Source organism: Panthera uncia, chromosome B4, assembly GCF_023721935.1.
Source record: "Panthera uncia isolate 11264 chromosome B4, Puncia_PCG_1.0, whole genome shotgun sequence".
Lineage (NCBI taxonomy): Eukaryota > Metazoa > Chordata > Mammalia > Carnivora > Felidae > Panthera > Panthera uncia.
Genome location: NC_064809.1, coordinates 39885488 through 39910868, shown reverse-complemented (window position 1 = coordinate 39910868; position 25381 = coordinate 39885488). Strand labels below are relative to the sequence as shown.

General features: G+C 48.1%; 1 protein-coding gene across 1 annotated transcript in view; it reads left to right on the top strand.

Annotated features, from left to right (window-relative positions):
- The window catches only part of VWF (von Willebrand factor), a 137440-nt gene that overhangs the window by 71954 nt on the left and 40105 nt on the right, over nt 1-25381 (top strand). Inside the window, exons 19-33 of the mRNA XM_049624950.1 lie at nt 3619-3722; nt 5014-5152; nt 7506-7640; nt 9815-9961; nt 12606-12746; nt 12948-13061; nt 14269-14425; nt 15193-15351; nt 16029-16164; nt 18688-20066; nt 22199-22315; nt 22411-22551; nt 22824-22967; nt 24236-24400; nt 25330-25373. Of these exons, the coding sequence (XP_049480907.1) occupies nt 3619-3722; nt 5014-5152; nt 7506-7640; nt 9815-9961; nt 12606-12746; nt 12948-13061; nt 14269-14425; nt 15193-15351; nt 16029-16164; nt 18688-20066; nt 22199-22315; nt 22411-22551; nt 22824-22967; nt 24236-24400; nt 25330-25373 (3222 nt within the window). The remainder of the gene's footprint in view (nt 1-3618; nt 3723-5013; nt 5153-7505; nt 7641-9814; nt 9962-12605; nt 12747-12947; nt 13062-14268; nt 14426-15192; nt 15352-16028; nt 16165-18687; nt 20067-22198; nt 22316-22410; nt 22552-22823; nt 22968-24235; nt 24401-25329; nt 25374-25381) is intronic.

Here is a 25381-nt window from a genome sequence, read left to right as displayed (position 1 = left end):
AGTAGGAAACCTCTTGGTAGCTGGGAAGCATGTTCATTTCCCTGGTCCTTTGATGCCTGGCTTTATCACTGGCCCAATAGGAAGACTCAAAAGACTCTGGCATTGCTTTTTGGAATGCAGAGCTTGGCTCTGGGGCCCGTTCAGGGTCAGCCTCACATGTGGGCACTGTATATCCTACGAGATGTCATTTTAAAAGGCCCAAGAAAGCCATTCTGTCTCAAAAATATCTCCTACCCCTTATGCGATTTGTCACCTAATTAGGCTTACTGAAGTATGAGGAGCATGAATTCATTCTGGCTAACAAGCATGGGTTTTAGAAAAGCATACGGCCTTATAAATCCTCATAGGAAGCCATTCACGCCTTAGTATGAATTATTTAATCAGATTCTTTCTTCCTAGCCAAATATCTAGTTGAATTCAGCTGCACTGATCTGGAGGTATTAATGGGAACAAAAGAGAGAGAGAGTTGGAAGGCAAAAAAAGATTTTGGAGCATGGGTCTGTATGGTGTTTATGTATGAGGGTTGGGTCAGGGAAGATGAAGCCTTTTCAGAGAAGAGTGACAAAATCACTTATTTTCTACTTCATAATTTTTCTTGTGGCTGACCAAGACCTAGTACCATGTTCTTGGCATGAGCCATTCTTACTCAGGATGTCCCAAGTTGATGGATAGTGACAATAATTTCTGCTTGTTTGCTTCTGAAGTCTTGGCCGTTTGTCAACTTTACCTTATTATCCTCTGGCGTCCCAGAGGGACAAACACGAGGCAGAGATGGTTCTCTTCATTAAAAAATTTTTTTTTAACGTTTATTCATTTTTGAGAGACAGAGAGAGACAGAGTGTGAGCAGGGGAGGGGCAGAGAGAGAGGGAGATGCAGAAACCAAAGCAGGCTCCAGGCTCTGAGCTGTCAGCACAGAGCCTGATGCGGGGCTTGAACTCACAAACTGTGAGATCATGACCTGAGCTGAAGTTGGATGCTCAGTTGACAGAGCCACCCACGTGCCCTGGGTTCTTGTCATTTTAAATACGATGTTCAAGTGTGTTTCCACAAAGTCCAGTTAGGTAGGGACCACTATCCTGGCTTACCCTACGTGTCTGAGTAGTCCTCATCTTGATCTTGTTCATCCCCTGAGTTGTGCCTTTATCTCTCTATCTCTAGGGATTTCTTTAATGCTTTAGGGCTCTATGGGTGTTTTTTTGCTGGGCTGGTGTTATTTGATCTCTCCCAAGTCAGAGCTGGTACTGAGGTGTGGCACGAGAACTCTCTCCTTTCCTTTTAAGGTTATGCTTTGTCCCCTCTCCAGCTGTGACTTATGAATCTAACCCCACACCTCTGTTGCCTTTATAGCAGTCCCCATCCAGTATGAAGGTCCTATTTTAATCCTGTAATCCATCAATAAGTCAGGGCGGAGAGAGCCATATGGCTTGTCAGTGAGAGTGCAAAAGGAGGAAGGGGGCACTTGTGGCTTTATCTCATGACCAAGCTGGGGTTTGAGTTTACGTCCATTGGAGGAGGGCTGGGACTCACCCCTGGGCCAGGGGAGGGGCTACCTGAGCCATGGGGGTGCAAGACTCTTTGTCAATGGGCTGAATATCCTGGAGAGAGGTAGAAACATCCAGCATGCAGACCAAGAGGCATGGGAGCCCTCCAGCCAGCCTGCTTAAAGGCAGAGAAGCAGTGCACGTTCTGCTGAGTGATTCTGTGGAGTGAGGTGAGCAGGGCTCTGCTTCCTGGAATCCACCTCTGTGCATCCTCATCACTTTTGTCTCACATTACGTTTCCAACAAGGAGACTTACTGTCTGGTCTCCATCAGCTGTAGGTGTGGGTGTTGGAGAGCATGTCAAGCTTCCCCAGTAAATGTATCGGTCTTTCTTAGAGTAGCCATTAGGTGGCAGGCCTCGGACTTAAGTTAGAAGTGATGACGCTTTGAGGGGGGGATGTGAGAATGAACCCTAACTGTGATAGTTTCTGAAGACTGTGGTAGAGAGACATTTGTTGCCTCCTCCCTGATCCTGCCAAGCTGTCATCTTCCCTACTGGGTGCCTAAGCTCCTTGTCTTCCGATAACAGGGCTTGGCTGACCTGCCTCTTCCTCCTACTCTGTGCTCCCACCCTCCCCCTTCACTTAGGTCTTGAGGACTTGGGGTTGGGTGAAGGTGGTGGTTAATTGGAGGTTATTCTTCCGATCCTGTTCTAACACACACACACACACACACACACACACACACACAGACACTACTTTAGCCTATGGTCCCCAACATGAAAGCTCTTTGTTTAGGCCAGGACTGCCCCATTACCAGGGCTTTGTTCAGTTCCAAGCCCAGGGAACTCAGGCTTGTCCGGGGAGTAACTGGAATTCATGGATCCTGAACCAGGAACTTCTCACCCCTTAGGTATCTCTGGAACCAATGTGCTGTGGTCCCTTCACCTGAAGGTGACCCATGGCTCTTTTAGATTACCCATAGCCCACACCAGAGCAGACATCCAGGGCTGTCCTACGGGGCTGGGACAGAAGCATATCTACGTGCTGGGGTCAGAGTAGGTTTGGAGAGTTCCTTCTGAGCCCACTGTGGCCAGTGGGTCTTAGTTCTTTCTTCCCTCTGACCCCTACAGGCCTGAGGAGTACAACATGTTCACATAGTACTTTCTTCTTGGGTTGAGGGCAGGGAAACAGAGCATACCCCCATGGAGGGTGTATCAGAATCCCAGGGGACTAGGCGAGGAGCAGGTATGTGGGGCTTGAACAAGCCCCAGACTCTGGCTTTGGTCCATCCCTGCCTATGGGCAGTATGCAGCCTTCATCTCCAGGGGCTAAATGCATTTAAGTTTTATTAAACATATTTTCCATCATTTCCACTGTAAACATAATATATGCTTATTGATGAACATTTGGAAAAAAATTTAAAAACCAAAAAAGAAAATAAAAATCCCCTATTTCTCTGTCTCAGGCTTCTATCTGGATGGAACTTCTGTATTTCCTTCTAGTCTTTTTGTGGCATATTTTGGATTGTGTGTGTGTGTGTGTGCGTATGTATATGTATGTATGTATATATATATATGTCTGTATGTATATATATATATATTTATATGGACTGTATGTAAGTACAGTCTTTCCCTGTTTTAAAAATTAATAGTGTCAGTATTTCTCACATCATATAAGAGTTTTCCAAAGGGCCATTTTAATAGCTACAAAGGATACCATTACCTGGGGATTCCTTAATGGAGTTAATCATTTTCCTATTGTTGAACAGTTGGTTGTTTCCATATTTTGCAATGATAAATGATTCTACATTAACCTTTGTCCGTAAACCTGTTTGGTTTGGAGACATCCTCTGCGTGGTGTTACTGGGTCTAAGGAGATGCACATCCAAGGGCTTCTGCCACATGTTACTACAGAGTCTTTGCCACTGTCCCAGCAGGGTGTGAGGGCAGAGGGTGGTCGGAGTGTCTCTAGCTGAGCTGGGGGGATCAGTGTGTGGATGGGGACCCGTGTTTGCTGAGCCCCATGCCTGGGTGGGCATGGGTTCCCTGGACTGGCCTGTGGCCAAGGCCATCTTCTCAGCAGGGTCTACATCACTCATTATGGCCCCTAAGACATTTGGATTCCTTTCCCTTAGGTCCGGCATGAAAACAGATGTGTGGCCCTGGAAAGGTGTCCCTGCTTCCACCAAGGCAGAGAATACGCCCCAGGAGAAACGGTGAAAATTGACTGCAACACTTGGTGAGGCCCTGGGAGAGGCTTTCCTGGGGCCTGCGCCTTTGGGGTGGGGTGAGCGGGAGTGGGGTCACAGTGGCTGATGTGACCACAGGACTCTGGCACTTGCCTCCGGCACCCTGTGGGAACATGGTTGTTCTTTTCCTTTTCTCTGTGTCTCTGTTTCTCGAACTACAAAGTGGGGAGAATCTTTATCCTCTCCTGTGCTCACCCTGCATCGACCCTGTCCTGGAGAGTAGTGTTTCCAAGATGGACTTTGGCCCATGACTTTGGTCATGGCATGTGTGACCAAGCTGCCAAAAGGCACGGACTTTGGAGGGTCCTTCCCTGGCCTTATACTGCCCCCTAAGCATTCTGCAAGTGTGCGTGGCATGGCTGGTTCTCTTCTTCCTTCTCTGTGCCCGCCATTCACTAGCCCTTTTCTCTGTTCACTCACCCTGCCTGTGACAGCTTTAGAGGAAGGCTCCAGGAACAGAGGCAGGAAGGGCTGGGACCCGGAAGGCGCTTAGCTGTCTTTTGGGCCTGAGGTCTGAGCTTGCCACCTCTGATGCACAGAGTGGGCTCTCTGATGTCAGCTCTGGTTATGGGGTGGGGTGGGGGGATGAGTGTTGTGGTAGTGGACACATCACTGTGGATTGAAACATAGCTCTGTACACACAAAACCTCTCCTGGCAGAAGTTCACGGTTGATCACTATTTTCCCAGCTCAGAACTTTCTTGCCGTTGTGTCTTTTTCTCCCTGTTAGTGTCAGAAGGCTCTCAACTTCAGTGTCTCTGTTCTGTAGAGACCCCATAGCCACTCTCAGGCATCTTCCAGGGAGGCTGAACCTCAGCAGATCCATAGCAGGTGGTCTACAGAGGAACTGGGCTTCTTCCCCTGGCTGCCCATCACCTTGGATGACCTGTTTCCCTCTTTGCCTCACTTCCCCCTTGAAGCAGGAGAGCAGCATGGCCTTCCCTTTCTCCCCCTTGGCCCTGTGCTCTAAAAATGTGACAGTTTATGGGGCGCCTGGCTGGCTCATTTGGAAAAGCATGCGACTCTTGATCTTGGGGCCGTGAGTTTGAGCCCACATTGGGCATGAAGCCGACTTAAAAGAAATATGACAGTTTATGACTGCAAATGCCCTTCCCCATCCCACCCCACAGGCAGCCAGTCCTCCACTTCTAGAGGCTTCCTGGAGGGTTGGGTGGCACCCCAGAGTGATATGCATTCCTTCATTGTCTTTCATTCCCCAGGGCCCAGAAGGGCCCCTCACACCACAGTACCCACTGGTCATCCTGGCCATTATTATTCCTAGTGTCTGTCGGGACCGGAAGTGGAACTGCACGGACCATGTGTGTGACGCCACGTGCTCTGCCATCGGCATGGCGCACTACCTCACCTTCGACGGGCTCAAATATCTGTTCCCTGGAGAGTGCCAGTATGTTCTGGTGCAGGTGAGAGCGAGGGAGGGAGGGCCTGCTGTCTGTCTCTAGGAGGCTGGGAGATGCTGACTGCCCTTTGGGGGTTTCCAGATCAGATTCTACTGTTCTGTCTGTAGAAACAGTTCTGGGGCTGGTTTCCACTGGAGCAATTTTCCAGCCCCTAAAAGAGGTGCCTGAAACCCAGAGCCGTGGACCATCTTCCTTCAGCTTACATGGAGACGTACGAGAATAGGGAAGAAGCTCATTTGTTGACTGGGAGTGGTGTGGGGGCAAGGCTACCACCAGCCTAAGGTAGTACCAAATGGAATTAGAAACACACATCTGTTCTTTTTGGCAGGCACAGCCTCGATCAGGATGCGCAGTGGGGAGGGCGGGATCCCAGGCTGGATCGAGCCCCTCTCACCCTCACCACCAGTGCCCTGGTGGGAGGCCCAGAACAGGGGGCTGGTTGGAGTGATCCCTGGAGTTGGCTTCCCACCCTATGATCCTATTGCGTTCTCTACCATTTCCATTTCTAACCTAGTGCAATTCAGAAAGGGCATCACAGAAAAGTCATACTGCCCAGGAAATCCTAGGTGGTGAGTGAGGGCACCGGCCTCTCTGCCTTTCTCTCCCCACTGGGTGGATTCCTGTAAACTTCTTTTGCTGGTTGACACCAAAGTGAGTAAGCAAGGAGGTATAAGTGCTTTTCTCATGAGGGATGACACAGCTCGACTCTATGAAGCTTTAAACAAATGTGGTCTCACTGTCTCCATTCTCAGGAGGAGGAGTAGGGACTTGGTGTGGTCTGAAGGGAGGACCACAAACTGGTAGGAGCCACAGCCTCAGAGACAGAGCTGCAGGGCCCATGAGTCAGGCAGTGAGGGTACCTGTAGAGCATGCTGGGAGTGGGGCGGAACGAGCAGCAGCACTGAGAGGCTGTGCACAGAGCATGCTGGGAGTGAGCAGTGGCACCAACTAATGGAGCCTCCTACCTCCCATGACCCAGTCTGGCCCCAGAGAGGCATGCAGTGTGCTAGAGAGACAGGGCATGCACATGATGACATGGTTTTACTGACACTTAGGAACCTGGGGTGTATCCCCCTCTGGAGCATTCCTACAGATTACATATGGCAGCTCGTCTTTTGATTATCTGTCTCCCAACCTTGGTAACAAAAGATGAGGTGATACCAGCTCTGGCATTCAACCACCCAGCCAGTATCAAATGCAAGTGTGCATCCAGAAAACACGACTAGACTGATTCTGCGCAATGAGAAGCAGCTGGTCAGATCCACTGCTCCCCGGCTTTCCCTGCCCAGGCAGAGCTTTCCCAAGAGGGCCAGTTTTAGTGTCCCTTTCAAATTGTCCCCCTTTGTGGGTTGCTTGTCTTCCATCACAGCCAGTTCTGTTGTCTCCTTCTGATACATTGTCCCAGATCCTCCCCTTTCTCCCTTCTTCCTTTGGGAGGTATCATCAAGACTTAACTCTTTTTAGCAAAATCTCAGCTGGTGACAAGAACCATTTATAAAGCACCTGCACCTTTGTTCCCTCTTTTGTCCTTCACCATCCCATTGACTCAACATAGATCCATTTAACCTAACAATCCCCACTAAGTTGGCTGATCCTGTGTTTTAGAGGGGCTGATTGTGTGTGTCTGTGTCTGTGTGTGTGCGCGGGTGTGTCAGAGAGGTAAGTGACTTGCTCAGTGTATCCAATAACTGGCAGAGCAAGGCTCACACCTAGTTTTTCTGTCTTTTTTTCCTCCTACCATACCACAGCTATAGCCACCATGGGGAGGTATTTGCTAGAAGTGTGTCCCTTTTTGTTAATTTTCTATGAAATTGCCGGCAAAGACCAGCACTCCGTCATCCTCTATTTCCAGCCAGAGGTGGTATCTTAGCATCTGTGGAGCTGTGTCAGACGACCTCTGGTTACGTTTCTGGGCCGGCAGTCCAGAGGGATTCAGCTAGAATTTAGAGCCACAAAGTGCCATGTGGTCAAACTGTCCTAGTTAGCTGGGTGAGACTAAGCACTAACAGGTTCTAGGTAGGGGTATTTAGGCTGATGTGTTCAGCAAAGCATATCACATGCCACTTCTCCCTCTCCCTTCCCCCTCTCCCTTCCCCCTCTCCCTGCTTCTCTACCTTGTGCTCACTGACTCTGGTTCATAGGTAATGGCTGAAGATGACACACCTGTCCCTTCTGCCCCTAAAGTCATTCTCTCTCCCTCTCTATCTCATTCCCTCTCTATCTGTCTCACACACGCCCATGCATGGACACGGTAACATCCTTTAACACATATCCTTCGATGGTCTGAGATGGTGAGATGCCAATATTCTGATCTGGGGAGAGGTAGCAGGGATAATATTTCTCTCCCTTTCCCCAGGATTACTGTGGCAGTAACCCTGGCACCTTCCGGATCTTGGTGGCAAATGAGGGGTGCAGCTACCCGTCAGTGAAATGCAAGAAGCGGATCACCATCCTGGTGGGAGGAGGCGAGATTGAACTGTTTGATGGGGAGGTGAGTGGCAGCCTCATCCCCTCTACGCTCACACCCCTCTGTTCTTCTGTCAGCTGATTAAGAGCATGTATCAAGCGCTGTTTAGAACTTGTGTGACAGAATACCGTACAGTGAGCATGAGGTAGAGCCGTATCGTCTGACCTTCATATATTCTATGAGAAGAACAAGTTGCAGGTGATCATGGATAACACGATCCCATTTTAGTAAAATAAAGTTCAGATATGTGAGTGGACATAAATGTGGGACTGAATCCACAAAAGTGTAGGAAGAATCAGGAGGGTGGGGTGGAGATTGGAGGGCAGGAGGCCTTTCCCTTTCATATACATATGTATGTGTGTGTATATATTTATGAAATATATAGATAGGAATATATATACACACACCACATATACACACATGTACACATATACTAATGTATACACATATGTACTTATATATGTGCATATGCACACACATATGTAGTGTATATACATAAATATCATGTATACACATATGATATGCATATACATCATATATACACATGCACACATACACACATATACATAATATATACATATATACATATCTGTCATATGATATACGTGGGTATCATTACTACACAATACATATATGTACATATATAATATATATGCACACATGTACATATATTATATATACATATCTATCATATATGCACTAAAATCTATAGATATATATTACATTTACACACACTTAAACATTTATTTTGGGAAGTAATGATGTTTTGGGGATTTTTACTGTATGTTTTTCAGTTCTTTTCAGATAAAATCTTTTCAAAAGAGTTCAAAAGAGCAGTGAACATATTTAGTCCTTGTATACTAAGAGTTTATGAAGTGGTTCTCAGAAGAGTACAGAAGAACCACCTGGCATCTGATTTAAGATCCTGATTCCGGGGTCCACCCTGAGATTCTCATAGGTCTGAGCGGGACTCCAGAATCTGCATCTGGAGCTCCAGGTAGCCTGGAGACCACAGTTTTGCTTCTGTTGGTCTGAATATCTTGTACTAGGGAGAACAGGGCCTGGGCTCAAACCTTTCCTGGTATCATCGTTTTATTCCATGGTCTCAGCCCGCATCCCTCACTTGGGAACATGCACCACCGATATCAGGAGATGGGGAGTGAATTTCCCATTACTGGCTGTGGGTCAGCAGTGTCAACTCTGTGTCAAAGGACAGATGACAATGGTGATGTCGGATAGGAGGTGAGCACTTATGATTAGCTCTGCACGTGTGTGTCACGAAGGAGAACCTTGGCAAAGGGTGACAGGTGCTTCGCAACTACTTCAGTTTTATGAATTAGATAGTCAGCCAAGCACACTGAGCTGGGCTCTGAGGGCTCGCACAGGCAACAGTTCTGCCAAGTCTAGGGTCCAGGTTGGAGTCCTTCTGGAAACTGAAATCCATGATTCCTGCCACCATCGCTGAGCTTTTCAGTCTCTCTGTTCTCTGTCAGCTGACTCCTGATGACAGGGACTCTGGGGAGCAGGAGATGGGGGAAGGAAAGGGAAGAGTCTAGTGCTCATTTATATAAACGGATAGATTTTTAAATGAATTGCCTAGCGATATTTAAAATCATTGCCATGGTTTTTAAAAAAAATTTTAATGTTTATTTTTGAGAGAGAGAGAGACAGAGTACGAGTGGGGAGGGGGAGAAAGAGAAAGGGAGACACAGAATCTGAAGCAGGCTCCAGGCTCGGAGCTGTCAGCAGAGCCTAACACGGGGCTCGAACTCACAAATCATGAGATCACGACCTGAGTGGAAGTCAGACGCTCAACCGACTGAGCCACCCAGGCGCCCCTAAAATCACTGCCATGTTAAAACCTGATTAGGAGACCTCGTGCATTTAATGATCAAATATAAAAAATTATTTTTGTGAGGTGATGGATATCTTCCACTGGTAGGTTTCATTGTATTTTTGATCTTATAATTACGATTTTGCTGCCATCTCTGCTATGATCCCTTAGTCATAGGATTCTTGGCCAGTGATAGGCAAGACTGACGCAGAAACATCCAGGCAGGGTGTGGGCCCCAAGGGGGCATGCTCTGACCAGGTGGGGCAAATGACTTGTAGTTCTGGAGACAGGCAGGGGTGTGGGGTGGAGCGGGTCTCTCATGTCTGCCCTTCACTCCCTTTTCTCGTGCTTTGTCATCCTTCAGGTGAATGTGATGAAGCCCATGATGGATGAGACCCACTTTGAGGTGGTGGAGTCTGGTCACTATGTCATTCTGCTGCTGGGCAAGGCACTCTCTGTGATCTGGGACCACCGCCTGAGCATCTCCGTGGCTCTGAAGCAGACATACCAGGTTAGTGGCTCTTTTCTGCTTCCTCTTCCTCTTGTCTGTGACTTGCTGTTTGCACCTTTCTCAGCTTTCTGAGCAGCAGCCCACTGGCCCTGCCACTGCCATGGGGGAAAGTGGCTGGTCATCTCGTCTGGTCTCCTTTCCCAGACAAATAAGACCATTGATTCAAGGTGTAGAGTCAGCCTTGGCTGTTTCTGGAAACCAGCTGCATGTAGGAAGGACTGTGGCTGGCCCCAACCCAGCAAACCATTCCTTGAGTGGCCTTGCTAGGCATGCAGTTTATATCCCCCAAAGAAGGAAGTGAAAGATGAGGCAATAGCTTTTCTTAAGGTTTCTTGACCTAAAGAGGCATACTGATCACGCGCCATATTGTTAAAACACTGTGAAACATTCTGGGGTGTTGCCTTGCCATTTGAACCATAGACCAGTACATTCTGAGAGCTATTTGTAGAACTGCTGACAACCTAGTTTAGAGAAAGTTACGCCATTTGTGTCCAGGTTCCAACAGTTTGTTTGGACTTTGTTTTTCTAACTGACAAGTGTGGGACAAGTATTCTGTCTACTCTGGTGGCTGATTTAGCCTCAGTAGCATCTCTGACAGCACCATTCATTTCGGCTGTACTGAAGTGAGGCTGCACTGCCCTTATTTCCTGTGGTGCCCACTCTACTTCCTGAACACAGTAACAATTCACTCATTCATTTATTCAACAAATCCTTACTAAGCTCTATTATGTATCAAGCCCTGTTCTAGGCACTGTGGCTACAGCAGGGAAAAAATTACAAATGTATATGCACGTATGTATATGTATATAAATATGGGTATGAATATGTGTATGTATATGCGTATGTGTGTACATGGGAATATATATGTGTGTGTATGTGTGCGTGTGTGTATGTAAACCCTTGTCTTAGTTTCCTATTGCTGCTATAACATATTACCAAACTTAGTAATTTAAAACAACAACATAAATTTATTTTATTTTTAAATTTAATGTTTATTTACTTATGACAGAGAGAGATAGAGAGTGTGAGCATGCACGCAAGTGGGGGAGGGGCAGAGAGAAAGGAAGACAGAGAATCCAAAGCAGGCTCCGCTCTGCCAACACAAAGCCTGATGTGGGGCTTGAACCCACAAACTATGAGATCACGACCTGAGCAGAAGTCAGACGCTCAACCGACTGAGCCACCCAGGTACCCCAGGAACATAAATTTATTATCTGAGGGTTCTGGAGGTCAAAAGTATGAAGGGCTGCATTCTCCTGGAGGCTTTAGGGGAGAATCCGTTTCCTTGCCTTGTCTAGCTTCTGGGGCCTGCTTGCATTCCTTGGCTCATGGTCCCATCCTCCATCTTCAAAACAAACAGCACAGCATCTTCCAATATCTCTCTGCTTCTGCCAGCTCATCCTTCTCTGACTCCTCCCGTGCACCTTGTAAGACCCTATGATTATACCGGGCCCACTTAGATTGTCCAGGACAACCTTCCCATCCTGAGATCCTTAATCACATCAGCAAAGTTCCTCTTGCCATGTGTGGATTAGGGCATGGACATCTTTGCAGGGGGGGCACGGTGTTGCCTGACACAACCCTGGTGGAGATTGTATTCTAATGGGGCTATTATTTTAGATTGGTTGGTCTGATGAGACCTGTCTGAAAAGGTAACATGAGCAGAGTCTTCAGGGAAGGGAGGGAGTGAATCATGTAAATATCCAGACAAAAGAATTTAAGCTGTTGGAATAGCATGTTCAAAGGCCCTACAGTGGATGGCCTTTGGGGTATTTGAACAAGGAGGCCACTGTGGCTGGAGAAGAGGGACTGGAGTGAATGGTAGTTAATAAGGGCAGGGGCCGTACTATGAGGGGCCTACTATGAGTAGGCCTTTCGTCCAATTATGTGAACACTCTTCTTATATGTTTCCCAGTAAGTTCATCCTTGTACCAAATAGATTCTCTGTATTGAAACAAAAGAGAGCAAGTCACATCTCAAGACAGGGCTCTAAGTATGTTGTAAGAGCATAATACGCTTTGTTTTCCAGGCTAGATATTTCTAGTTCTTTACATAGTTTTTATGTGATGGTTTCCATTCATTCAGCAATCACTTGTTCAGGACTCGTAGCTGCCCATGCTTGCATGTTGTATACGTGATAGGTGAACACAGAGACAAATAAGATATTATGTCAACCCTGGTGGCATTTGACACACAGCAGAATCCTAGCCAGACTGTTCTGGACAGGCTGCAGTTGTCCAGATAATGGGCTTGCGTTATTACACTGTCCACAGTAAAGTATGACTAGAACGTTCCCTCTTTGGATCTGTACACTCTCATTGATGTGATGTTGAACTGGCTCCTCTTTCTGCTCAGCCTGTTGCTGGGGAGAGTGATGGTTTATACTGGAGCAGGTTGTCTCTCTCTGTGAATGACCTCTGTTTAACTTGAAGATGGGGGACATGAGGAAGCCTGGAAAAACCTTGGCAAGGACAAGGCTTTGCCGATTATCTTGGTCTGCTTCTGGGTCTCCGTCCCTGTCCTTTTTCCAGCCTCTCCTTCTTCTGATGAACCTGCCTTCTTTGCTGCCCAGAACTCTCCTTTCCCCGAGTAAGAGAGTTTGCTCCAAGGTTTACAGTGCTCATGATCTCATCTTGTCTGTTAGGAGAAAGTGTGTGGTCTATGTGGGAATTTTGATGGCATCCAGAACAATGACTTCACCACCAGCAGCCTCCAAGTAGAAGAAGATCCCGTGGACTTTGGGAATTCCTGGAAAGTGAGCCCGCAGTGTGCCGACACCAGGAAAGTATGTCTGGGGTCTCTGTGTGGACTGAGCCCAAGAAGCGTGCTTCCTGGAACGTCCCCATCAGTTTTATGGGGGTTGGAAGGGGGTGGGGTGGAGGGGGGGTGGTATGAACTTCAGTGGAGGCATGGCTCCAGAGGAGGGTCTCTTGGATCCTTCTGGGCTGTGTTTTGGTCCATCTGTGTCCTCTTGCCTATTCCCCAGGTACCACTGGACTCATCCCCTGCTACCTGTCACAGCAACGTCATGAAGCAGACAATGGTGGATTCCTCCTGCAGGATCCTCACCAGTGATATTTTCCAGGACTGCAACAGGCTGGTGAGGGCTGTGGGGTCATTGGAGGCAGAAGACTGCTAAGGGTTGGCCGAGTGGCTTGGGCACTTGGAGCATGAGCTTCTAATTGTGGACACCACCTTGGAGGCTTTGAATTGGTCTCTATCAAGTCACCTTTTTACTCCCTTTCTCGGCTTCAGGCTGGGAAACAGAATGCATAAAGGACAGTGTATGAGGAGAGCAATTCCTGGCGAACCATTTTTCTTCTACGCAAGGCAGAGCTCTTCTGGGCATCTGCCAATGCTTCTCTTTTGGCCTCGGTCTTAGAACTTGTGTGCACATGTATGTGGGTCTCTGTGTGGGTACACGTGTATATATGTATATGTGCACGCACACAGCCACGTACACACGCATGCGCTCTGTAGCACCACATGTATGAAACCAGTCTTAGCAATCCTTTTATCTATCCAGTGACTTTTAGTTCCTGAGGATACTTCAGAGAGTACCTAGGGTTGGCTAGTTGGGTGGACACCCTGGGCATCTCGGTTGGAGGAAGGAAGATAGTGAGGCAGCCAGGGAGATCAGGATTGTTGGAATGTGTTGGAAACAATGATGCGCTTAATGTCTGAATTCATTTCTACCACAACTACCTTGGAAAAGGCCAGTGTGTGCAGCAGTGTGTGGGGGCGGGCAGGGAAGGTGAGAAGGGGTTACTGAGATCTAATGTGGGTAGTGAGTGGGAAGCTTGGGGGGCGGAGTCTGGGAGGCGAAGGCCGGTCCTACAGTCCAGCGGAATAGCCCCACAGCGCCCCAGTGAGGCAGCATGAGCAGTCCTGATGTGTTCCTTCCTTCGTTTTGAGGCAAAGGAAGAAGGCAACCAGCATGTATGTGTTTATGAGAAACAGCTAACACCTGTGAGGTTGAGTGTGGGTTATGGGAATGGCTGGCTGGCTGAGCAGGTATGTGGGACGATGGATAGAAGAGAACGTTCTGAAAAATTCTAAGGCATATCACATCCTATGAAAGGCCAGCAACACTCCTCTATTCAGCTTTTCTTGTTGGAATCCAGATTAGGACTAGGAATTAGTATGCCTTTGTACCCACTCCCTGTTGGGGCCACTGACCAGCATTTCTCCTTCTACCCTGGAGCCCCAGTTGCCCTACTCTGATCACCAGAATATTTTCCCCCAGACCAAGAGCCAGGGTTCCTGAATTCTGCCCAGACCTAGGCTACCCTGAGACTCCCTTGCAGGTGGACCCTGACCCATTCCTGGATGTTTGCATCTATGACACTTGCTCCTGTGAGTCCATTGGGGACTGTGCCTGCTTCTGTGACACCATTGCTGCCTACGCCCACGTGTGTGCCCAGCATGGCAAGGTGGTGGCCTGGAGGACAGCCACATTGTGTCGTGAGTCCTGATGTCCCTCAGACACCATCTCTCATGGATCTAGACTTTAACACCCCTAAGTGGGGTGTGGGAGGACTCCTTTGTGGGAGAGAACATAGAGCTCCTGTATGGGGACAGATGGCTGAGGGTTGAAGGGAGTTAAGACATTGATGGGCATGCCTGTTTGGTTCAGTCAGTTGAGCATCCGACTCTTGATTTCAGCTCAGGTCATGATCTTGCCACCTATTTGGGATTCTATCTCCCCCTCTTTCTTTTCCCCTCCCCCATGCTCTCTCTTTCTCTCTCTCAAAAGAAATAAACTTAAAAAAAAAAGACATTGATGTGAGTGAGTAGGAAGAGGGGACAGTGATTGAAGGCATTAATACATAGAGAAATTCCAGAAGAGGGAGAAGATGAAACAGTGATGAAAAGAAGAAGGAAGTCAATATTTTAATTAAATTCAGTATCTTTAATTAGATGCTATTATATTTGCCAATGTGAGTGATCAATGCATACATTATTTATAGAGAGTCTTCCTTGGGTGGGAGCAGCTGAATGTTTTTATATGGAGAACAGATTCAGAACCATTAGGTTCCTGGCTTAGGTGGTTTAAAACCTGGGCAGCCTCTAATACTGGTGACTCACACGCTGCTTAGTTCCCCACCGGCATCATCACTTCCCCCAGGGCCGTCACCACCATGGGTCTCACTACCATCTCTTTGGGGACTTTGGTGCCCTCCCATCTTCTCGGGTGGCACAGGGTGCCTGCTCATGTTCTATCTACACAGCCCAGAGCTGCGAGGAGAGGAATCTCCATGAGAACGGGTATGAGTGTGAATGGCGCTATAACAGCTGTGCCCCGGCCTGTCCCATCACGTGCCAGCATCCTGAGCCACTGGCATGCCCGGTGCAGTGTGTGGAAGGCTGCCATGCACACTGCCCTCTGGGTAAGTCAACTGTCCTGGGTCAGGAAGGGTTGGAGGGCGGGGCTGGGCTGTCAGGAAAGGTGCTTCCTGATGGTGCTCAACTTCACCCCGTGGTGTCCTGTCCCTGTCCTTACCACCCTGGTTTCTGCTTCCAGGTGCCCTTTCATCCAAGCCAGGCCAGCTATGATTTTTGTCAAGTTCAGCTCCTGTACCGTGCTTGTGTCTGCCTATTTATGGGCTTACCATTGAGAGCACTTTCTGATAGAACTTTCTGGAATGGTGGGAAAGTTCTGTGGAAAGGTAGCTCCTGTGTCTGAGGAATTGAAGTTTCAATTTTATTTAGTGTCGGTTTACATTGAAATTTTACTAGCTGCCTGTGGTTACTGGCCACTCTATTGGATAGCACAGATCTAGAGTAATCAAATATATTCTTTGGTGGAGTGAAAACAGCCTTGGAGATAAGATTTCATTTGTCCTGAGGCTTGGGCATGGTGAGTTAGGGGGAAGGAATATCCCCTCCCAGTCTTACAGAGGGATACACCAGGCCCAAAGAAAGAGAGTTGCTTTCTAAGTGGTGAGGTGGCCCTTGAGGGAGGCGGGCAGAGCTAGCTTCTGGTAGAGGCTCCTTTAGCTAAAAAGCGAGTCTTCCTTGTGGGAAAGGTGAGAGTTTTCTTCCTAATGGGGGGTTTGTCATGCAGGGAAAATCCTGGATGAGCTTTTGCAGACCTGCATCGACCCCAAAGACTGTCCTGTGTGTGAGGTGGCTGGTCGTCGCTTGGCCTCAGGGAAGAAAATCACCTTGAACCCCAATGACCCTGAGCACTGCCAAATTTGGTAAAACAGACCCTCTGGTGTTTGAAGTGATGTTTTCTGGGGCCTCTTCAGAGACGTAGGTTTGGGGAGGAGCTTGCTATGTTAGTTGAGAGGTTGAGTGTTTGTTTTGTTTTATTTCTAGACTTTGCTTCTCTCTCTTTAAGGACAGACTACATTGCGTCCCCAGAAAACACTTCTTGAGAGACTGAAGTATTTTCGTTTCTTCCATCTTGTGGAAGGATATAGTCTCTTACTGTTAGAAATAAGCCCATTGACCCAATGAAAGGAGGGACGCAGAGACTCAGAGCACAAAGAAGTGAGGTTTTAATCAACCTTCTTGCAAGAGTGGGTATCTGATGGACAGGAGCACTCGGGGCAGTTACACAGACAATTTATCTCCTAGCAGAAGTCCCTCCCCCAATTCTTCATTGGTTTGAGTACTACAGAGGTTACAGCCTTACCTGGATGTCTCCTATGCACATGAAGGGCAAAAAGTAGTCTGGTAGGAACAAATGTTCATTCCCTGAGGTGACACAGAGACCTTTCAGTCCCTCCTCACTGTTTTCTTTGGTGCATGCTCATTGCCAAGCCTGCAAAAATAAGCCTGAGAAATGGAGAGGGGAAGACCTAGGAAGTGAAGTATCTAAGGGTTTGGGACTCCATTGTGAGGGTCAGTTGTACGTATTTCCAGTAGGTTGTAAACTCATTGTTAGACAATACAACTTTTATTTGGTACTTTTGAAAATGAATCCTCTCCCTTATTTCTCACATTATTGTCCCTGGAGGTCACATCTAGTCCAAAGACAGATACCTATGGAAGTCAAATTGCTTTTTACTCAGAGCCCCGACCCCTCAGTGTGACATAGACACCTTGGGGCCACAGCCAAGGTCCCAGGATGGGGCTTTTGTAGTTGGGAGGGAAGACACTATCACTGCACCCTGGGTTCTCACTTGGATTACCTCTGGGAACTGGACTTTGGGGAGGTGAGAAGGAGTCCTCAGGGTGAGCTCTGAACTTTCTGAAGCTCTGCTCCCAAGTAGGGAACATGTGTTCAGATGTTGATGTGTTTAACACCACGCCCTGACACTGATCGAGCCTTGTGGGAACTTGAACTTGAGAACTTACATTTTCTGGGGAAGGGCTGTGGCCACAGCTGCCAGAGTCAGATCCCACCACTGCCATCTGTACAAACAAGGGGAACAGTGTCGGGGGTTAATTTTCTAGCAGACACAGGAAACTAGAGAGTATGGCACTCACGCATTGTTAACCAAGAATTGAAGCAATAAATCGTGTGGACCATGGGGGAAGTAAGAATTAACTTCCAAGTACGATTCTGCCTGCCCACCTTCCCCATGCTGAAATGGAGACCGTAAGGAATGAAAAAGGGGAGAAGCTGACACTGACTTGGGGTTCTGAGCCACACAGGCATGAGAGCTTGGAGCCCTCTCCCGGCCTCCCTCTGCTGTCCCATGGGGAGGGCAGCTACCAGGGTACACACTGTGGCTTCAGACAGCTGTGTGCAATAATTCCAAAACAGGCTGGGGACATTGCATGAGAGGCAAGGCACAGGGGACGTTTCTCAAGGCTCAGGGAACTGCTGCCTCTCAGCTTTACTGGGGTTGCTGAGGGCAAGTGGCCTCAAAGGCGGAGAGTACGTATAGGGGATGGTCCCAACCTCTGTGGGTCTCCACCACGGGGCAGCTTGATTTCACCTGTGGTTTGGTATACCTTGCCATCTCTAGGACGCTGGTAAGGAGTGACCAGAAGGGTCTGGGAACTTGGTTTGGTAGTGCAGGAATTTGTATGAGGGTAAGGGCTCTGCTGCAGACTTGTGCTTGGGGCTGGGTACAGGGCCTAGCCTCTCCCTGGCACATGACAGGTGTTCACCGCATGGCCCTTGGAGGAATGAATGAACAAGCCACTGTCTTTTCCCCTAACATCTTGGACATTCCCAACTTTGTTCTGGGATAAAGTTGGGATTTTGAATCTTTATTCATCTTTCCAAAACGTTTTTAATCCACTTTTTTCTCTTTTTCTTGAGGCCCAACATATTATACAAAATTCATACAGCTTAAATTGTCACAGAAAATACTGTAAAGCCTTTATCTTCAATAGGACCTTTACCAGTCTTGGTCAGCATCATTCTTTTAGAGCATTATTTGTCTTTGGAGACACTTGGAAGAAGGTTTGGATTATAATTAAATATTTATGCTATTAGAGATGTAGGTTGAAAAGACATCAACTTTGAGTGGCAGTGTGGATATCCTAGAAGCAAGAAAGGTTCTTCCTCAGGTGCTATGATGGATTAAAGCTTTGGCTTCTAGAATAAAGGGAGGCCTATTGCTGCATGTGTAGAGGTGCTATTTGGGGACATATGTTAAAGAATGCTGTGTCACTTAGGTGGGGAGTGATTCATGGGACCTCAGTTCAGGCAGGCCAGGCAGGCAGTTCTATGGGAATATATGTGGGATGGTTCTAAATAAGGCTGAGGAGTGCCCAAAAGTTTTTCCTGAACCACTCCTGGTTTTCTCTCTCTACCGCAGTCATTGTGATGGTGTCAACCTCACCTGTGAGGCCTGCAGGGAGTCTGGAGGCCTAGTGGTGCCCCCCACAGAAGGCCCGGTCAGAGCCACCACCCCATACGTGGAGGACACCCCGGAGCCACCCCTCCACGACCTCTATTGCAGCAGGCTTCTGGACCTGGTTTTCCTGCTAGACGGCTCCTCCAAGCTGTCCGAGGCTGAGTTCGAAGTGCTGAAGGCCTTTGTGGTGGGCATGATGGAGCGTCTGCACATCTCCCAGAAGCGGATCCGCGTGGCCGTGGTGGAATATCATGACGGCTCCCACGCCTACATCCAGCTCAAGGACCGGAAGCGACCCTCAGAGCTACGGCGCATTGCCAGCCAGGTGAAGTATGCAGGCAGTGAGGTGGCCTCCACCAGCGAGGTCTTGAAGTACACTCTGTTCCAGATCTTTGGCAAGATTGATCGCCCTGAAGCATCCCGCATTGCCCTGCTCCTGATGGCCAGCCAGGAGCCCCAGAGGCTGGCCCGGAATTTGATCCGTTACGTGCAGGCCCTGAAGAAGAAGAAAGTCATCATGATCCCGGTGGGCATCGGGCCCCATGCCAACCTCAGGCAGATCCACACCATTGAGAAGCAGGCCCCCGAGAACAAGGCCTTTGTGCTCAGTGGTGTGGATGAGCTGGAGCAGCAAAGGGATAAAATTATCAACTACCTCTGTGACCTTGCCCCCGAAGCGCCTGCCCCTACCCAGCATCCCCCTATGGTACCAGTCACTGTGGGTCCAGGGCTCATGGGGGTTTCATCCTCGGGACCCAAAAGGAACCCCACGGTTCTGGACGTGGTGTTTGTCCTGGAAGGGTCCGACAAAATTGGTGAGGCCAACTTTAACAAGAGCAGGGAGTTCATGGAGGAGGTGATTCGGCGCATGGATGTGGGCCAGGACGGCATCCACATCACAGTGCTGCAGTACTCGTACATGGTGTCCGTGGAGTACACCTTCAGGGAGGCCCAGTCCAAGGGTGAGGTCCTGCAGCAGGTGCGGGAGATCCGATACCGGGGTGGCAATAGGACCAACACTGGACTGGCCCTGCAGTACCTGTCTGAACACAGCTTCTCAGCCAGCCAGGGGGACCGGGAGCAGGCACCTAACCTGGTCTACATGGTCACTGGAAACCCCGCCTCCGATGAGATCAAGCGGATGCCTGGAGACATCCAGGTGGTACCCATCGGAGTGGGCCCTCATGCCAACCTGCCGGAGCTGGAGCAGCTCAGCTGGCCCAATGCCCCCATCCTCATCCAGGACTTTGGCGTGCTCCCCCAAGAGGCTCCTGATCTGGTGCTGCAGAGGTGCTGCTCTGGAGACGGGCTGCAGATCCCTACCCTCTCCCCCACCCCAGGTATGCGGGCACCTGGCCTGGTGAGAGAGCTGCTGAGAGCTGAGAGCTGGCGGGGATGCAGTTCTTGGGTACTAATCCTGCTTTTCTGCTCTGTATCTTCAGTCAAACCCTCGCCTTTAGAGTACGAGCCTTTTGGGGAAAGGAGCTTATAAATTCAAAGGTTATACAAGGCTATTGTTAAAATATAAACAATACCAATGATGTAGAGTAAAAAAAATACAAGTTTTGGTTTATCCCACAGCCTCATCCCCACCTAATCCCACTCCTTGCTTTGGAGATAACCTGTTCAGTCTGGGGACTCTCAGCTTTGACCGCACTGGATGGGTAAAATTACTCTAAGTAACTGGTGTTCTTTGGGGCAAGGCCAGAAGTTGGGTGACAGGTGGAGGGTTGCATCCTCAGATTCTGGAACCAGACTGCATTAGTTTGAAATTCAACTCTGCCGCTTACTAGCTGGGTGATTTGGGGCAATTTATTTTTGTAATGGTTTTGGGCAATTTTGAGCAAATACCTCTGTGTATATGTTTCCTTATCTGTGAAAAAAAGTGGGGATGACAATAGTACTTGTAAAATGCTTAGGGCAGTACCCAGGACATAGCCAAGTGCTCAAAAACTGGTTGCTACTGCTATTGTTGCCTCCTTCTTAACTGATACTAATGTCTAATCAGCTCCTAGTTCTAGAGCACAGGAATGTTTAAGACAGTCCTTGGTGTGTTTGGGACCATCCCAGAATAACTGATTTCTTTTTTTCCCCAAAGAACTTGATTGTTTTTTTTTTTTAATTAAGTGTAATTAACATACAATGTTAGTTTCAGGTGTACAACACAATGATTGAACAATTCTATCCATTTCTCAGTGCTCATCACAATGAGTGTACTCTTAATCCCCTTTATCTATTTCACCCATCCCCCACCCACCCCCTCTCTGGTAACCAACTACAGTTTTTTTCTCTGTATTTAAGTCTTTTGTGTGCATGTATTTTTTTGTTTGTTTGTTTGTCTCTTTTTCCTTTGTTCATTTGTTTCGTTTCTTGAAGTCCAAAGATGAGTAAAATCATATGGTATTTGTCTTTCTTTGACTTATTTCACTTAGCATTAGGTCTACGCTCTAGCTCCATCCATGTTGTTGCAAATGTCACTATTTCATTCTTTTTTTATCGCTGAATAATATTCCATTGTGTGCATGTGTATGTATGTATGTATATACACCACATCTTCTTTATCCATTCATTTATGGAAGGACACTTGGGTTGGTTCCATGTCTTAGCTATTGTAAATAATGTTGCAGTAAACATAGGGTGCACATATCTTCTCGAGGATGTGGAGAAAAAGGAACCCTTGTGCACTGTGGGTGGAATGCAAATTGGTGGAAAATAGTATGGAGGTTACTCAAAAGATTAAAAACAGAATTACCACATGATCCAGTCATCCCACTATTGGGTATTTGCCCAAAGAAAATGAAACACTAACACCAGAGTAAGTGTCTCTTAGTTAATATCTCTTAATTCACACTTGTTTTAAGTGCCTTTGTTTTTGTTTTAACCAGAGCCACAGGTTTATTTAAATTCTTGTGATATTTCTGCTGAGGAGAACGGTAATAGCATTATCTGATCAAATCTGGAATGGCCTTCAGGCCAGAGGTTGTTTCTGTGCTGTGATCATGACTCTGTGCCCAAACATTACCATGCACACTGGTCATTTATAGTTGGAATACCTTATAGCACGTTCACCAGCCCATAAGACTTGAGAGCATGGAAGTCGCCCTCTAGCCCCATGCTGCCACTCCCATTTCCTTTGGCCATCTCCCTCTTATTCTTCAATATTTTGCTCAATTCTAGAAGAGTTGCAGCCTCCAGTTACTGAGGGAGCAGATGCATCTTGCTCTCATCTATAGGCATTTAAACTGCCTTTGGGTGGATTTGGAGTCTTCCCAATGTCTGCCACCCTGGGGCACTCCTGGGTTCCCTTCCCCCTTTCCCGGCCCATGTTAACCATCATGCAGGACCGGTGGAGGCACCCTCCCCTTCATGGTTCCTCATGGTGGGTGGCATCCTGCATGTTCTTGGATGCTGTGTCTGCTACAGTGGGCCTGGTGTGCTCACTTGGGTGCCCACCCTCTTGGTGTCTTTGCAGACTGTAGCCAGCCCCTGGATGTGATCCTCCTCCTGGATGGCTCCTCCAGCTTGCCAGCTTCTTATTTTGGTGAAATGAAGAGTTTTGCGAAGGCTTTCATTTCAAAAGCCAACATAGGTGAGCGATGCACCTGTTGGAGCAGGTTGGGAAGGAGCTCTTTCTGGGGCTCCACCTGATCCAGAGTGCGATTTCCACGTTGTCTTTCCTGTTAGGGCCTCGGCTCACTCAGGTGTCAGTGCTGCAGTATGGAAGCATCACCACCATCGATGTGCCGTGGAATGTGGCCTATGAGAAAGTCCATTTGCTGAGCCTCGTGGACCTCATGCAGCAGGAGGGAGGCCCCAACCGAATTGGTAACCTGGTGCTATGGGCTGGGAGGCAGGAGCTTCGTCTGGTCTTAATTCTCGGCATATGTAACTAAGTGACCTCGGCCAGTCACTTTGCTCTTTAGGCTAGTTTCCCTCCCTGTAAAGTGTGGGCCTGGATGCTCTTCCGGATCTGATTTGTGTGTTTCTCCATCTCTGAATCCTTCTGTTTGGTTGACCTAAGGATCTGCCATGAGACAGGATGCCCAGCATTTCCTGCCGTCAGGACTGACTTGGTGTGGACTGTTCTCCATTCTCAGGGGATGCTTTGGGCTTTGCTGTGCGATATGTCACCTCAGAAGTCCACGGTGCCAGGCCTGGAGCCTCGAAGGTGGTGGTCATCCTGGTCATGGGTGTCTCCATGGATTCGGTGGACGCTGCAGCCGATGCAGCCAGGTCCAACCGTAAGTGTCCAGTGTGCAATCCCGAGACTCTCCTAACCTGCTAGAAGATTGAAGGCAGCTGGCGGGATTGCTTTTGGATGGCCTGATGGTTGTGAATGCTTAATAGCCACCCGTGGCCTGGTTCCAAACAGCAGGAAGTGGACCAATCCCTGTGTTACTTAGAAACCAAACAGTAATAAATATGCATTTGTCCTTCATTTGTCTGCTTGCTTTCAACTGTCACTTTTAGTGCTTCCCTTTGTGTCCAGGGCTGGGGCTGGGTCAGACCTCCACACCTTTCCTTTTGGAAGTGGTGTGGTGTCCTTGCCCTGTCCCCAGTCTCACCACCTCACCACGTCTGAGGCCAGAGGGACTCATTATGGGGTGGTGAGAACCATCAGACCTTCACATGTGCCAAGCCCTTTTCCAGTACCTGCCTAATGGGTTAATGATTGATGAGATGATGACCTGAGCCGAAATCTAGAGTCAGACACTTAACCGACTAAGCCACCAGGCGCCCCTGTAATAACTTTCTGATGGAATCCCAACTGCCATCCTTGTCCCCTGTAGTTCAAAAACAACATGGTGGCTGTAGCCACCCTTTAAAGACTGGTCAGCCCATGTCACTCCTCTGCCCCAAAGTCTTGACTGGCTTCCCCTTTCGTTCAGAGAACATGTTATGTCCTTGTGTGGGCTGTGAAGATTTGCATGGTCTGTGACCCACTTCCTCTCGTGTTTGGTCTGCTCCAGCCACCCTGGAGCACACATTCAGACTGCTGCTCAGAGCCTCTTCACTCATTGTTCACTCTGCTTGGGACATCCTCTTGGCTTCTTCTGTCCTCACCTCAGGTCTCTGCTCAAATGTCATCAAATGCTTATCCAGCCACCTTGCATGAAACAGTAATTCCCACTTCTACCCTGGGCACTCCCATCCTCATATCTCATTTTGTTTTTTCCTAAGCACTTACCCACGTCTGAAATACTAGAGATTTCCTTATATGTGTGTTTTTTTGGTCTGTCTTTGCCAGGTGCAAGGTCCACAAAGACAGGGACTTCATCTGCTTGGCTCACTGTATCCCCATTGCTTAGAATAGTACCTGACACAGGGTGGTGTCATTCAAACTGGTTGACTGACTGAATATTTGCTCATGGGGTCACTTTATGTGACCCATCTAGGAAGCATGAGGCTCTGTACAGATGCTGGGGATAGGTTCAGGTCAGTCCACTTTGGGCCCACCTGACCAAAGCAGGTTAACACAGACCCTTTCTTGTTCCTCTGCTAACCCCAGGAGTGACAGTGATCCCCATTGGAATTGGGGATCGGTATGATGAGGCCCAGCTGAGGATCTTGGCAGGCCCAAAGGCCAGCTCCAATGTGGTGAAGCTCCAGCGAATCGAAGACCTTCCCACCATGGTCACCCTAGGAAATTCCTTCTTCCACAAGCTATGCTCTGGTGAGTCTTGTAATGCCTTTCATACCCCCTCAAAAGGAAAAACCCCATTCTAGAGACCCAAAGGTATGCATGCACAAGATCTGGCCTTGAATGAAGATTGTTACATAGACCAGGACCTTTAAGTTTCTGTTCATGGAAAGTTTGTACTAAAAACATCCGAGGGACCACCAGAAAGTTCTCTGTGTAAAGCCCTCCTTCCATCCTAACTGTCCATCAAGACTTTAGCAGAGACAACCCATGCTTGCTGGCGCAGAGTGATCTTGAACAAAGAAGTGGAAGACAGATGCAGGGAACCCCAGCAGCCTGCAGACCATGGTCTTCTTCCCCATGTCCTATATTCACCCTCAGCCTGAGTATATAGGGCCTTAGAAAAACAGTAATGTAGAATCTAATATCAAAGTGCCATGGCTTAAACTGACTTAGGTTAGAATTTTTATTTTTATCATATATAATTCTTTTTACCTGATTTTATTTATTTTCCTAATGTGATTAGCTCTGAGTCAAAACCTACTAGAGTTATTGCCCTTTCCTGCTGGAAGATAGCTCTCCTGGAAGGACTCTTAAAGGTCTCTTTCGAATTTCTGGGACCTTGCCTCATTTCCTCCCCAACTCCTCACTAGGCACTGATCTACACATGAAATGGGAAAAGGAGTTTCTGGCCTGAGAAGCTTCATGCCCTGTAGAGATTGCTGTGTTCTTACTGTTGTTATCACCATAGTTATTGAGAACCACAGAGCATGCCTGAAGAGCCACAGGGTGACCACCTCTTAACCTGGTGGACCTGCATATACTCACAGTCAAACCTGGTCAGACCCTTTTTGCAGAGTGAAGTCCCCTTCCGGGACTAGCCCTGGGGCCACACAGACTTTGTGATGGCTTCTGCTGCAGGTTGGGAATCGGAACTCAGATCTTAATTGTGTCTGTTTCAGGGTTCCTTGGAGTTTGCGTGGATGAGGAAGGGAATGAGAAGAGAGTGAGTTC